This window comes from Triturus cristatus, chromosome 3_1 (genome assembly GCF_964204655.1).
Source record: "Triturus cristatus chromosome 3_1, aTriCri1.1, whole genome shotgun sequence".
Taxonomy (NCBI): Eukaryota; Metazoa; Chordata; class Amphibia; order Caudata; family Salamandridae; genus Triturus; species Triturus cristatus.
The window spans coordinates 760,605,325-760,621,624 of record NC_140583.1 but is presented as its reverse complement, the minus strand read 5'-3'; the positions used below and the strand labels follow the sequence as shown (position 1 = coordinate 760,621,624).

Sequence of the window (16,300 nt, the reverse complement as noted above, 5' to 3'; positions counted from 1 at the left end):
AAAAAAGGTCCACTGTACTCTCCTTGATCTGCTCCAATGCACCTCCAAATCAAAAGAATCATTGAAGCATGGACTAAGAATCATCTTCTAATTCTTCTTTAGGAGTAACTGCACCTTGACGTAGGTATCTCTATTGCATAACCACCAAAAGAATATGCTGAGAATAGAGCTAGAGAGAGAGACAGAGTAAGAGAAAGCAAAAGAAGAAGAGAAAGAGAGAGAAAGAATGTGTGAGAGAGAGAGAGAGAGAGAGGGGGGCAGGCCCCTTTGTGAGACACTTGACTCACGCAAGACTTGGAACACTGAAGGGCTTGATAACTGGTGGCTGGACATCAACAAATTTCCGGGAGCAATGTCCATTACACGTAGAGTGTTGTTAAGAGGCATGGGCCTGCATGAGAAAGCTACACTTGCCAGTAACGGAACCCACTTGCTTGTAGTAGACATGACCGAATCCTTGCTCTAAGCAGGACTTCACGTGCATCCATAACAGTCCACAAAGCTCTCTCACCTGCAAAAGCCTAGTCTTGCAAAGAAATCCATTTAAAAAAAAGAAAATATGCTCTCCACCTTTCACCTATAGAAGAAAACCTATATTTTAGGGAAAATATCTTTATTTCTAATAGGCTGAACACCTAGTATATTTGAGTCAAACTCTCCATCCCTCAGCTGTAGTAGAACACTAACTTGTTTGCAGTCAAGGGCTATTAATGCCACAATATTTTGGATTACAACAAATCCTACTTGAGAGATCCACACAGATCTGCCTGTGTGGTAAACACCTGATGGAAGCGGCTTTCTTCTTTGCCAGGGTCAGACCTGGTTTGATGTCTCATTGACTCATGCAACGCATGTACTTTCCATTTGGCTCCATAATTGTTTAGTTTCCACTTTACCCTTTTCTTTTATCTGCTTGAATACAGACTACCCCAGCTCCAAGGTAGAAATTCCAAGCTGCCTTCCCTCCAGATTTGTGGGTCCTTGTTATATGCCACCGGGGTCTCCTGCTTGCAGAATGTTGCTTCCCTGGCTATGCCACGGTGTGATTTCTTCAGTAGGGTTTGAGTACAGTTAAACAGCATGCTACTCAAACTCCGTCTGTGTCCCTCTTTGCGATGTCCCTCTGTTATGGTGTTAGACAGTCGTTCCTGTGTTTACCTTCCGAAGAAATGTCTGTCTCTGCTGTAGCGGCTTTCATCAGCTCTTTTTTTCTCTCGCATTAATTCCAATGCAGAACTCCTTTCGCTTATATGTGTGAATTTGCAGGGCAAAGCATTTGGTGGTCCTGCTAAGGCTTAGTTAATTTAACCAACCATTTTCCGAGTTAGGAACCTTTTTTATTGGGCTTGTAGTTTTGTTTGCATTTTTTGTTTCTCTTCAGTGTTTTTCCAGTTGCATCATTAAGTTGACTTCGGTGTGTTCAGCAGACAGCATTTGTGCTCTCTTTTACAAAGCAGTTAATCTGTTTTGTTATTCCTTTTCTCTGGTGCCGCTGCAGTACAATGTCATTTTGAAGAGTCTTGCCCCGCCCCATCCCCTCCCTACTCTTTCACCACCGACTCCCTTATATTAGACAGGCTCTGCTGGTGGAAATACTAACAAGAAAGAGACCCCTCTGCTCACTTACAGTGAGACCCCTGCCTCTCTCCCAATGTAAAAGAGTGATAAAGAAACAACAGTGTAAAGGCTTTGAAGAACACTCAAATGCAACCACACTCAGCTTACCGTATACAAATGATAATTTACAAACCAACATATAGGATATTACACAAGTAAAGAAAAGCCTGTAAAAACTCTTCATGCTGTTACCTTGTTGCATCAGCGATGAATTGGAAGGATATGCCGACCAAGCTTGAATCACATTTCAAGGATTAGACTTGACCCAAGGTCCTTGGCGGGGTCAGGTATGTCCGGTGTTTTATGCCCGGAGGTGCTCGGCTCTGAAGGCTCCAGGTATACCCAACACTCCAGGCGAGGGCTCTGACTGGGTAAGTTTTGAGTCACCCAATCAGGAGTAGGTGCTATAAAGGGACATCCTTGGCTCTGTGGTCTCCTCTCCCTCTCTCCTGGCAGTTAAGAAGGTTTCCAGAAGAAGACGGGCAGCAGTGATATTAAAGTTTCTCTGGAGCACTTTAATCGGCTTGTGGTCCACTCACTAAACAGCCTCCCCTTGCAGCTGGCATCTGTCTTGTGCTGGGACAGGTGGTCAAATTGAACGATGTACCACAAGTGCCTACACTTTATTCACAACCCGCATACTGCCCTGCTATTGGCCCTAGCCATTTCAATATAAAACCCATTATATCCTGCTCTAACAAGCAGGTATATCTTGACGTGCACAGTGGTTTACTTTACAGGACATTGCCCCACTTGACTTAACAGACACATCACTCCATGAGGGAAAAACACATAAATGGCTTCCAAATGTTGTTGGACTTTTATATAACTTACTCAAGCCATCCTTGCACAAAAGGACGATACGCTGCACAGAAACAAAACTTTTTCATCTGCTTCACCTATGAAAAGGACCTGGCTACTGTCCTGTAAGAATAATTTTGGAGGAGGACAAAGTATACGGGGCTAGACAGAAAAAAGAGTGTAAAACAAATAACTTCTGTTGTCCAGACAGCGTCACTGCAGGCCTGGGATGCATTCTCAAACACTTACCTGAAAGCCCATCGGAGTCCATCTTTTTGAGGTTCTTGGCCTCCAGGATAACCACAGTCAATATGCTGGTATCTGGGATGTATTCCAATGAGAAGAGCTCTGGCTGCATTTTAGATTGAAGCAGATAAGTGAGGAGTCACTATTCAACCACAGTTTGTGTGAGTGCATGCAAAGATTTTCTGGTCCAATGGAAGAAAACAAATCCTTCAAGACAGTAAATAGGTCCTATTTTTTAGGAGTCTCCTTCTCACTGTTCTCAATTTTGCTATTTTCCAACAATAATTTAAGTGTGTTTCCTTTACTTCGGATGGGAAGAATGTATTTGTTCTCTTGCCTAGGGGACTGTTTCTCCATTCTTAGTCTATGTGGCTTTCTGGTTATTCTTGCAAGTGGTTTTCCTTTTTCTTCATACAAGTTGTGTATACGAGTGCTGACTATTTTTGAGGTACTTATGATTTTATATATTTGTAAAGCACTTGAATGCCGAGAGGCATCTTTTGCTGCTTCTATCCAAAGATAGGCTGAAAACCTTAATTACTGAAAAGTCAGGTTTGTTTTGAGGGATTTCCTGAAAGAGCAGAGGTTCGGGCTTTCATTCAACTGCAGCAGGAGAGAGTTCCACAGTTTAGCAGTTCCCGTAATGAAACTTCTACCTCCCCAAGAGGTTCGTTTAAACTTTGGCTATGGAGGATCTAAGCTTTCTGGAGGGAGAGTACCAGATACATGTGTTCCTCAAATATTCAGGGCCAGAATTGTGTGCGGCCTTGAAGGCAATGCAGAGTGCCTTTAATTCTATCCTTTTTTTCATGGGTAGCCAGTGGAGTTTAACCAAGGCCTTAGATGTCGATTGGCATTTGAGGATTCCTAGTAGAAGACGTGCTGAAGCATTCTGCAGTATCTGCAATTTGTGGAGAAATCTTTTTAAACATTCAGAAAAAAGCATTGCAATAGTCCAATTTGGATAAGGCAAGTGCGGTTACTATGATTTTCTGAAGGTCCTTAGGAATGTAGGGACATACCTCTCTGATCATTTTCAAGGTAAAGAAAACTGAGGAGGCTAAAGCGTTGATCTGATCGCCGAAGTTCAATCTGTTGTCAAATACAATCCTCAGATTTCTAACTTTCTTCACGGGATTGGGCAGTGCGCCTACTTCTTGTGGTCACCAGCTCGGTTTCCAGAGGGAGGTGTCATTGCCTAAAAAAAGGACCTCCATTTTCCCAGAGTTCAGTTTTAGACACCTGATTTTCATCCAGTTGTCTGTCTGACTGCTGCAGTTATTAAATCTAGTCCCTATCACCTCTGGATTAATGGAAACCAATACCACTATCTGAGTATTGTCCGCTTATGAGACAACTAAAAAGCAGAAGGATTGCATGAGCCTGGCCAATACAGTGATATGTTTCTCTTTAGGATCCACTAACTGTGGCATTCTAGCTCAATTACAGGGTCAGCAAGGCTTAGCGGAAAAATGGTGGGTAATGGCAGATAGCACTATGGTGGTGCTATCACCACCAGGCTAATATTCCCTTGTGAGCCTGGTGAAACTCATTCCTGACTGGTAGCTGTTGTGCCGCTATCACTAATGCAGCAGGTGTAAAGGCGGGAGAGCCAGGACTCTGAGGTGCCCACTCCTCTCCAACTGTGGCTCTTTTTCACTACCGAACCAGGAAGCAGGCGTTCCCTTTTTCAATACTTGCATTTGGGCCCAAAGCCCCCTTGCTGCACAACTTAGGAGGCAAACACTACATCGGGCTGCCATCATCCTGGACACTGGACAATGCCCACGATTCCCACCAGCACTGGCTTGAACTCATTACAGAGCAGGGGAGGAATTATGGAGATTCAAAAGAAAGATGGAGACTATGGTAATCCTAACAACTGGCATGGTACCCACGAGTAGCAGGGTGATGGTAGCCATGTCCTTTGCTCTTGTCCTGAGGCAATCCCTCTGCCTGAGAGAGAGGGAGGAGGTACTACTATTACCTGGGAGCAGGCATGCCCAACCACCAACACCCTGACTTCTTTCGAGGCCTATGTTAAAATCATGCATCGAGGTCAGCCACCTTCCTTTAAGTTGGCGTGTATGTTGCAGCTCCATGGCTCGGGTGAAGGCAGAACAACTAACATCTGATCTGTAGAGTTACCACCTCCACTTTAACTAACTGGCAAGTGGGAAACCGGAGACGGAACGTGTGAAGGGGTCTACTGCCTACCTACGTCTAGGTTTACATCAGAACCAACATGGGCATTCTTTTATCCTAGCCTAAAAGAAATATGCCAGTTTTTCACTTTTCATTAGATCCGTCCTTAGGTTACCCTAATCTCCAAATCTTCTGCTGACTGCCCCCCCCCCCCCCCAACGCAGGACCTCAGCAAAAGGTTTACGGACTGAGCACCCGGTGACAATGGCGCTGGCGGAGGGCTTGCTCCAGGACTGGAGACCAGTGTCGTACTCTTCTCACACAAAGTATCCGGCTGCATCAGTGCCAGCAAACTGGAGGACGTCATGGATAGTATGTTATGATTACGATGTATCCACTCTGTTTAAGTTCATATTTTCTATGTACTCACGGGTCACACCCCTTCTTCCACACTTCGAAGAGAGGCAGCAACAGAATCCCAACCCAGCCGCATCAGCCTGGTCAGACGAAGAATTCAAAAATCTTGGCGGATCTTTCAGAACTTGCTTTATATATTAGATATAGATATATATGTATATACTGCATTTATTAACATGTATTTAATTTTAAAACCCCAACACATTTTAATAAGAATTAGAATGATTTGGTTCTTCCTACAGTCCCCAGGAAAATGGACATGTGAAACTTATTAGGCTCATTTGCTAGTGTAGTATGGTTATCAGTGTATCCTGTGCTAGTTTCTGGGTGTAGGCATGTATCAGTCTTTCCTCGGCCTACATCTGAGAGCAGCTGTCTGTCGGCCATGCTGGAAATTTCATATAACTAGTCCCAAATTATTTTCTATTGAGTCCTGTTGTAGCAAATGTGCTTTAGACATTTAGCCACTTATGCTCATCTGAAAAAATAAGGGATGTAGTATTGTTTTTTATAAAAATACTACATAGAACCAGCAGTCATCACTATGTCCTAATAAGCAGTTCCCACATTTTACTGAAATCAATAGGGATTTTCGCCTTATGAATTCATTATATTTGCAAAAACCAGCATGTTAGATTACTAATCCAGTAGAAAACATTTGGAAATTGTCAACTGGACTTTCCACCAAGGTACCTCTCCTCTGCTTGGATCTGAGAACATATACCTTACCAGTGCCTGACTGACCCAGGCACTTCAGGTTTGGGCAGGTCTGTTGGAACATATGTGCTATATGAACATAGGTGTGACTGAAGGTGAGTAAACAATTTCATAGGGTCCAAAAGTCATATATGTGACTTCAGGGGCCACCACCGCTGAAACTGTGTTTCTGTGCGAGCACCAGTAGTGGCTCGCACAGGTAAGAGTGGTGGGCTGAGGCGGTTGTTGTGGAAGTCGACAGATGATGGGATAAGTAATAAATAAATCAATCAATAAAACCATTTACCTTGTTCTCGCCGCATCGCCACAATTCGGCGAGCTCAAGGTAAGTGGTTTTTATTTATTTATTTAATATTACTTATCCTGTCATCTGTCGACTTCGATCAACCCACACCCCGCTCTGCACCCGCCTGCCCTACCGCTCTACCCTGTGCGAGCTGCTACTGGCCAACACTGCTGCCTTCTGGAGCAACAGAAGTGGTACTGTCCATAAGTGCAATTGTCAAGGTGTGTGAGCAAGAGTTCCATACTGATTTTACATCTTAGAACAGACTTCCTGTGATCAATTCTCTTTTTAACATTCATGGCTGCCAGATATCACTCTAGGGCTTCTTGTATGTTGGTGTTTTGTTTATTATGCCAGCACATCAGTGTATAGCCACTGTACAGTACTAGCTCCACCTTATGGTATAGGCTACAAGAGAAGTTTGTTTGCCATACTATATAATCACCAGGGCTGATTTTCTGGGCAATCCAAATTCTAGATCATGCTTCCATGGTAATATTCTAGATCATCATATCATGGCTAATGTTACATGCTATCCTTTTAGATCAATATGTCTAGACCACCAGTGGGCTAAAGTTCAAGATTATCCATTGAGGCATAGACTTCTGGACCACTCCTTCATGGATAAACTCTAACTTAGCCCACCACAACTAAAGTTCCAGACCTGCCTTTACGGTTACATTTCTAGACCACCCTTCCAGGGCTAAAGTTCTAGAATGCCTCCAAGGACTGAGGCTGTAGGCCACCCCTTTAGAGATGAATCTAAATAGAAGCAATTTACACAGTCAGCCGTGGTCCTTGAAGTTGGACTTGAACCTTGTGGACCAACCTGGACTAACTCTGCTTCAGTCTATACAATCAGGGATAACTTTCCAAATCATCATTTCAAGGCTGAAGTTCCAAGTCACACTTTCATGGCTGACCATCCTTACAGAACTCATGTTTCAGCCAATCCTTCCAGTGTTAACATTTAAGACTACTACAAAGGGAAGTGACTACCATACCATAGAACTTAATTAGGTCTGTAGTTCAATACCTTCCTCATGGCTGTAGTTTTAGACATTAACCCTATTAATTAACTTCTAAAGCATCCTCCGGGGCAGAAGTTCTAGACCACCAGGGTTGAAATTTGAGACCACCCTTCCAGGACTAAAATTCTGCATCATTTACCTTCCTGGTCAATTAGGCTGAAGCTCTATACTATCCCTCCATGGCCCACATTCTCCACCATTCCTTCGGGACTGAAGTACCATATGATCCCTTTGTGGCTAAAATCAACAACATCCCTCCAATACTGAAGTTGTAGAAGAGACTCTAGAGCAATTTGTGGCAGGTCATCCACCAGAACCAAGATTAGGAAACACATTGTGTGGATCTTATTTTCCAGAGTGGCCCTTACAACTGGAGTGGATTTTCTCCTACAGGGATAATGGAGTATTTGTCTCCTCCTCTCAGGTGTAGACACCACACATTGACCCAAAGCCTCCAGTTTGCTTGCTGTGATGGTTGATTTGTCAGGTTTTCCATTTGAAGATAGACATCCACAAAACTGCTCCCCCACTTCCTAACACAGAAACGGATCTCCATGTATGCCTATCTTCCACTTCTCCAACATGTCCTGTCACATAGAATAAGCCCATTTACCATGATTTGTCAATCTTCTGCTATGTTCATGGACAACTGGGATCCAAATCTACTCAGACAATGCATACACACTATGCATATATCTCTCTTTTTATTCATGGGCCCCTGGATCGGTCTAGTCACAGTCCCAAACCATAGTCTCATGCCCTTGCTACATATGCTGGAGGGAAAGAGCATTGTCTTAGGGTTTGGGCAGCTTGAAGCGAGGCTTCACCCCAAGGGCATGGTTCACCTCTTCTACGGGCTGCAGTCCATGCCATTGGGCCATAGGTCGTCGTGGGTTTGCTAACATATCGGACCAATGACGCAGCTGGTTTCCTGTTGCTTTGCATCCCAGAAACAGCTTCCCAATCTCCTCATTTTTGGTCACTTTGTCATGGTCCCAGACCGAAACCACAAGATCCACATCCTGGGGGGGCAAGAAAGAGAGTGAACCTGTGAGTATCAGTTGATAGTACAGCAATAGCACACAACTAAAATGTGGTTTAAGATATACTGTCAATGATCGCAAGAGTGATAGAATGGAAACATGATTACTACACAGAGAGGTTGAAAGGAAAGAAATTTCTCATGATAAATGAAATGGGCCCTATGTTACTGTATTTCCATTACATTTACGGCTGCTGTGGGAGTTTAGAAAGGAGAGAGCCTGCAGTGCACTGCTAAAGGTCAACCGTCTTTGCATTGTTTGGCTTCTGAGAACCTTTCAGAAAAGCAATTACATTTCTAAAACCTTTTTAAGGGTTGGTACAGTCACAAGTGCTGAATGATACTTTCCTCACTATACATCCTGAGAGGAGAATCTGAGTTTACATACAACTTAGTTTAAAGTTTGTACTGTTTCTTCCTGAGGTACGACCAGATCGATGAGGACATATGGTTGGGAAGAAAGGTCCACTGCACTCACCTTGATCTGCTCAAATTTCACTTCAAAATTAAAAGCCTCATTGAAGTATGGACTAAGAGTGTTCTTCTTCACTGTGGTCTTTTTCTTCTTCCAATGCTTCTTCTTTAGGAGTAGCTGCACCTTGACGTAGGGATCTGTATTGCACAAACACCAAAAGAATAAGCTGAAAAGAGATCTAGAGAGAGAGAAGAGAGAGAGAGAGCAAGAGAAAGCAAGATAGAGAGAGAGAGGAGAGAGAGGGTCAGGCCCCTGTGTGAGGGTTGCTAGCCCCCAAAAGCCTATAGGAATATATAAATGTATGATAACTGGGGGCTGGACAGCAATATATTATTTACGGGGCAATACCCAATAAATACAGAGTGTTGTAAAGAGACATGGACCTGCGCGAGAAAGCTACACTTACCAGTAGAAGAACCCACTTGCTTGTAGTAGACATGACTCAAGCCTTACTGTACAGCAGGGCTTCACATGCATCCATAACAGTCCCCAAAGCTACCAACTGGTAAAACATAGTATCACAGAGACAATAATTTAAAAAGGAAATCGTCTCACCACATTTCATTTCACGTATAGAAGAATACCTATCTTTTGGGGAAACTTCCTTCAGTTCTAATAAGCAGAACATCTAGTATATTTGAGTCAAACTCTCCACCCCTCACATGAGGTAGAACACTAACTTGTTTGCAGTCATGCTCTCTAGGCCTCCTCTGCAGTAGAATGCACTATTGCTTGGGAGTCAAGTTCTCTAGCTCTCCCCTGTAGTGAATGCTAGATTGCTCGGAGACAAACTCCCCAGTTCTTTCCTGCAGTATAATGGTTTATTCTGACGAGACAAGCTCTCTGGGTCTTATCTGTGGTAGAATGTAAGATTGCTCAAAACAAGCCCTTGGAGTCTCCCCTGCAGTAGAATAGAAGATTGCTCACAGACAAGTGCACCAGGTCTATCTTGCAGTAAAATGTGTGATTCTTCCGAGACAAGCTTTCTAGGTCTCCCATATGGGAGAATGTGAGTTTGCTTGGACACAGGTTCTCCAGATTACCCTTTAGAAGAATACTAATATGCGCGGAAACAAGTTCTCTAGGTCTCTCTTTGGTAGAATGGTATATTATTCGGTGAAGAGCTCTCCAGGTCCCCCCTGCAGCATAAAGGTAGATTTCTCAGGCTCCAGATCTCTAGGCCTCCACTACAGTACCACTAGATTGCTTAGAGACAAACTCTCCAGATGTTCCCCGAACAGACTGATAAACTACTTGGACTTGAACTTTCCAGGTGACACTTGTAAAGGTCAGTATGTCCTCAGCTAGAAGAAGCCCCGTTGTTTGGTATCAAAAGGACCATCCCTTACTAGCGGAACATCACATTGCTATGAGACAAGCTCTTCAATGTAATGTCTTGATCTGACATCTTGACTGGAAAGGTCCAGCATCTTAAAACTATAATTACTTAGAGATAGATTTAATTTAATCTTCTAATATCAACATGATGAGATTGATTGCATGTCCTCTATATGGGCCTGGATCATTTTCCACCAAAGCTAAAATAGAAAAAATAAAAATCCTGAACAGTAAGAAAATTAAGTTTAGGACACCAGGCACCAATATCCTCTTGTTACCCCAGTGTCTCCCATTGCTGCGCATTGATAAACTGTGGATAAAACCATGGTGTATCCATGAATATAAAACAGGGCTATTAGTGCCACAATACTTAGGATTCCAACAAATATTACTAGAGAAAGCCACACAGATCTGCCTCTGTATGAAACACCTGATGGAAGTGGCTTTCTCCTTTGCTAGGGACAGACCTGGTTTGATATCTCATTGGCTCACGCAAGGCACGCATTCTCCATTTGGCTCCATAATTGTTTTATTTCCACTTTACCATGTTCTTTTATCTGCTTGAATACGGACTTCCCCAACTGCAAGGAAGAAATTCCAAGCTACCTTCACTACAGATTTTGTGGGTCCTTGTTATATGCCTCCTGCGTCTCCTGCTTGCAGAATGTTGCTTCACTGGCTATGCCCCAGTGCGATTTCTTCTATATGTTTATAATACAGTTAAATAGCATGCTACTCGAACTCTGGCTGTGTCCCTCTTTGCTGTGTGCGACATTTATTTATTTAATTTATTTATAACGTTTTATACAGCGCTGGCTAGACCCGGAGGTATCAGAGCACTTTACATAAGGATCAGTGCGTTACAGGTTACATAGTTACAGGATCAGCCAAGGTTGCTCGGGTTCCACAGAAGGTACAAAACAGTTTTGGAATCAGCCCAGGGGGCATCGTCATAACTCCATCAAAAAGCACCGGTCCAAGTATTCCTGGGGAGTGCCGTCTGCCTCGTCTTTCAGCTTGCCCCCAGGACATGAGAGGTGGGTGGAGAGGAGGAAGGGACAGTTCCAAGGTCTGAAGAATTCACACAGAGCTGACCTGGGAACACAGCACAGGGATTCCTGAAACCAACGCCCAGACTCCATAGCTGTAACCAGTCCGGATAAGACCAGGGAAGCAGCGCTGGGATCCCTGAAACCAGAGCTCATTCTCTGTTTTAAGCCAATACGGAAACTTGCAACCCCTGGCCTCATTGGAGAGACACTGGCGATCACCATCTTGAGGGGTGAAATAACTGGCGTATCGTCGCAACTTCAGGAACAGCCCTTTGGTGGGGTTGGCGATCAGGACAGGAGAGGAAGCCCGCGTATCATCGGTGTTGGGAGCTGTTCGGGGGTCAAAACTAACATGGAGGGAGGCTCTCGAAGGGGGGGAGGTCTAATTCATCACCAGCTCATTGTGTTACTTCGAGGTAGAATCGGGTTAGTTGTAGGGGAGGACAGTAGGGAGTGGAGAGAGGTCTCTCACCCTGGTCTCAATGTAGGGCCGCGGTGTTCACCATCTTGCAGAGTGAAAGCTGTCAGCAAGTCGCCATCTTGAGATTTGCGGATCGTCACCATCTTACAGGGCGGCCTGCGGTGGTATAGACAAACAAGACAGATGGAGTAGTCCGAGTACCATCGGTGATGGGGGTTGTTCGGCGGCGTGACGCCGTTCAGGTCCTGGCCGGCATGATCCAGCGATTGTGGGTGTAGCACGGCAGCAGAGCGCAGATAAAGGTTGCGATGTCTGGGGCTGCGTGACGGCCAGGTGTAGATCAGATCATGGTGCTCCGTTGAGCACTGCGAAAGTGAGGCAGCCAAACCACCGGGAAAGGCCGTGGCAGCGGTCGGAGTGGTGGGAGGGCCCAGTATCCCAGGATGTTGAGCCAACACTGGGGATACAAGCATGGTGAGGTCCAAAGACCTAGATGCCTTAAACATGCCTTAAACATCCTATTTTGTAGACCAAACAGGTGAAGTGACTGCAGAAGTCTGAACCTGCTCAGTCGTTCGGAGTCAACTGTGTTAAAGGTTAGATAGCTCAGCACCGAGCCCTGTAGTGAATAGAGTGGGGCAACTGCAGCAGGAGAGTTCGAACTGAGCATGAGATTGATTGTAGGGCAGCATCTATCTTTGAGTGGAAAGAAAAAAGGTTTTATGGTCCGAGGGATATTCATGGGATCAATCTGTTGATGAAAAAGTGTAAAGATCTATGCTTCTAGTCTGCAGAGCTCAACATTGGCAGACTCAAACCAAGGAAAGGAGCATTTCAGATTTTCTTCTTTTGGGACTCAGTGCTGAAGTGCTTTAATACCAACATCTCCTTTTATGCAGCATCCACAAACTACAGATCAGTCCACTCAAATCTACAGGCATAAAAGTGTGACACTTTGTAATATCACAATTTAAACATTGGAGGTAGAGAGAACCATATTCAGCAGTCAAGTTAGACACGCTGCAATTCTGCAAAGGTCAAAATGTAAACATCCAGCTAATACCAAAGGAGGTTACTGCTAACAATGTCCAAATATAAAAAGGAGACTCAGCATTAAACTGTTACACTGAGTAACAAGACAAGCCAGAAAACAAATGCGGGATACTGAGGAGAGAGCGAACTGGAGGTGAGGCCTCCATGATCAAAGCAGATCAGAATCACCTGAACTTCATGAGCAGACACACTCAATCGAATTTAAAAGCAGTTAAAAATTCAGAAGTACAAATGGGTGATCAAGTTGTGATCAGGTTCTCCAGCAAAGGAAATTCTCAAGTTTAATATGAATGGATCCTACTGTTAAGCTGCAAGTAGATCCTCAGCACAAAACTGACAAGACTGTTTATCAATGGATAAAAACACCAGGAGATCACATCTACCTTGTGAAAGAGAACATTTTACAAGTTAAGACAGAAGCCAGATTTCACCGTAAGGAAAAGGGGCAAGTTACTGCTTGGATGCAAAAAATGGTGTGGTTGGGGGGGTTCACCTACCTAAATTTTTAAAAGGGCTTCTCCTCAGTAGAAGTCACTACAATAGAAGACTGGTCACGATGCTGACCATTACCCAAAAGATGGCATATAGATGACCATGTTACAGTGTTTGAGAATGAGCAAGCCAAGAAATTACACAGCTTATGAACAGCTGAGCAACCAAAATATCTTTCCCCAAGGCAATCTGCACCTTCTAAGTGACTGCATGTTAGTGAAATACCTGTTTAGAAAGAACCAAGAAGGGTTTTTAGTTTTCTAGTCTGTGCCAGTAACCCGGCATCTATAGTTTGAGTCCACTGTTGAATGCTGTGTGTTATTTTGGTAACTGTGGTGAAGGAGTAGATGTTTGATTTGCAGCCCATCCCGATAACTGTTTTAGTGTTCAACTAAGTAACTTTGTTTGAGGAGTTTAGGGTGGATAATTTAGACAGACTCTAAAATGTATGATCATGTTGTGGTGCACAGGAAAAGTTAGGTTTGTAAAACTGTTTAGTACACCAGACATTAGGTGAAAAAATTGTGAATTATTAACTGCATTTCCTCTGATCCAACTGTCTCATGAAGAGTTAGCTGCCTCCACAAAAGCCAGCCCTAAAATACTTTGAGTGAGATGACATTTGTCAAAACTTTAACACTAAACGTTCCAGGCATTAAATTGTCTAGCAAAGAGATGGAATTTTTAGAGAATACATAATGTCAAAGTGGGAACACTGCATTTAATGAATACTTTAATGATGAAGAGGCTCGGTCCACAGGTTTCATGTGCAGTTGCCGTAAAAAAAAAAAAAAAAATTTAAAGAAGGCACCACTCTTGTACTCTAATACCTCACTACACCATTTCTAAGAGGCACAGCAGGATACTGCTAAAGGAGAGAGGAGACTATTCCAGAACAATGCAGTTAGGCTAGCTGGGTCGATCTTAATATCAAAATCGAAAAGTGTACCTACTCTGCATCAGACAGGACAGCAGAAAGACAAGAACATTATCCCTTGTATATAGGGTTTTGCAGAGGCAAATTAGGAACTATGTACCCCATTATCAGTGTGACGGCACACAGTGGCACAAAACAGTAAGTAGTTGGCAACCGTTTCGTTGACAGAATTAACATTTGTTATGTTCCTAGGTGTGCCCCCTATACTATCAATCTAAAGTGTTTTTTCCAAAGACAAAGCAGTTATCGTTTTTCTGATAGTCAACCTACGAATGTTGTTGAATTTTGTAAATCAAATAATGTACACTGATTTTGCTATATGCCAAGTACTCATATATACCACTGTGGTACCCAAAGTAAGAGAAGCCATGTATTGTGACTAACAAAGCATGTATTGATCTCAGCCCCCCAGGACCTCAACTGCATCACTCCCCATGAAAAGAAACACATTAAAATGTGTAAGAGTGTGACTGGCTTGATTTGAAATAAAGCTACTTGAGAGGGAACTAAGGAAGAGGAGGAGAGGGTGGTTAGCGTATAGTAACCACACAAGGTTACAAACTGCAATTTCTAGAAGAACCTGAATTAGAACTGGTTGAAATATCTATGAATAATTTAACAATGATACTCCAGTCCCAAATAATCTTCGTCTTTTATTTTAATAGGAAATGTGTTCTCTTTAATATAATGATTGGAATGAGTTTCCTATTTCCCCTCCAAAACTGCTATAAAAATCTACCTAAGCTTAGATACAGAAGAGAAATCTAAAAGGTGAAGCTTAGAAATCATGGAGTCATGATTGGGGTAATGCGCCCCAAATAGGAATCTCCAAGTATTTATTTTAATCCACTAAACCTCCTATAAATTATGTTCCCCAGCTAAACATTCAGCAGTGAACTAGGCATGATCCCCCGCCCCGATCTTTAGTTTGGCTCTTCAGCTGTTTGCCAAGCAATCAGATCAAATTTAAAGTTTTTTCCAAATTAGCATAGTTAAACATAACATTTCTCTTAATGCCAAAGACATCGTAGGCCTGGTAAAAGGCCTCAAGACTTCCACGATTGCCAAAGGAACCGAACATTACCTGGGTCTCGTGCTAAATTCTTTATAATCCTCATAAGCCATAAGTGCCAAAAGGAAAACCCAACTTCGGTTCACAATTAGGGCTACACTGGGAGTTCAGATAAAGCAAAACAAAGCACAACAAGCATTGGCATAGCCAATAGGTCTCGCCTTTGGGACCTTATAAGTGTTTAGCCATGCAACAGTTGCATAACTAAACACTTATAAGGTCCCAAAAGCGAGACATATTGGCTATGCCAATGCTTGTTTTGACTGCTGCAATCTATTGAAGCCTCACGGAGAACATCAAAGTGGCCCTGCGGCCGCGAAAGTGATCGCGATCAAACATCAAAGCGGCCGTGCGGCCGCGAAAGTGAAAGTAATAGCGGTAAAGCGCGCGCCCGCGCACATGCACTGTAGGTCTAGGCTGGCCTGGTAGCACTTTTTGGAGCCCTCACAAAATGTCTCGCCAGACCAGCGCATGCGCTGGGTCAGGCGAGACCTAAAAATCAGCATGACATTTGATTGTAAGGCAGATATACAAAGCTTACTCAGACTTGCCCGGAACTGCCAGACGAAAGAGAGGCTTTTATAACCAATTTAACTAAAAACACTGAGCGCAGATAAAAAAAAGTCTCAATCTCTACTCGCTCGTGACAATAACCATGACTTTACCTATAGTACAACACAGGCAATATGGCAATTAAACAATACTGGAGTTTGTAAATCGAAGTTTGCAAAAAACAGTTTAAGAAACTGAAAGTGATACTGCAATATGCTCAAATGAACTGCTCGAAGCCTCATCTTGAGGAGAATTTGACCAATATAAAGAGGGACTTTAGAGTCAGTAGGGCTCACACTTGCAAAGAGATCCGGAGGGGGTAATTTCTCAGGAGAAATGGAAGAAGCTACCTCAGACAGGCAGATTACATGACAAAGACCCCTCTGTTACGGTGACCAGATTGTTGTTCCTGTGTTTACCTTCAGGAGAAATGTCTGTCTCTGCTGTTGCGATTTTCCTTAGCTCTTTGGGGTTTTTGCATTAATACCAATTCAGAATTATATGTCAGGAACGGAGGCTTTGGATTATGCTTCTCTTTCTTCACTCAAGAAAGCACAGCAGCCAATCAAACTTTAAAATACATAACCCATGAGCCCTCACAGCTCC

General features: G+C 43.4%; 1 protein-coding gene across 2 annotated transcripts in view; it reads right to left on the bottom strand.

The window, feature by feature from the left end:
• Positions 1-5,338: 5,338 nt before the first annotated feature.
• SYT8 (synaptotagmin 8) overlaps positions 5,339-16,300 on the bottom strand; it is a 255,429-nt gene continuing 244,467 nt past the window's right edge. For both annotated transcript variants that reach the window (XM_085644928.1, XM_085644927.1), the window contains exons 8-9: positions 8,781-8,914; positions 5,339-8,282 (exon numbers count right to left, since the gene is read on the bottom strand). In XM_085644928.1, coding sequence (XP_085501054.1) covers positions 8,055-8,282; positions 8,781-8,914 — 362 coding nt within the window. In that variant the 3' untranslated portion in view covers positions 5,339-8,054. The remainder of the gene's footprint in view (positions 8,283-8,780; positions 8,915-16,300) is intronic.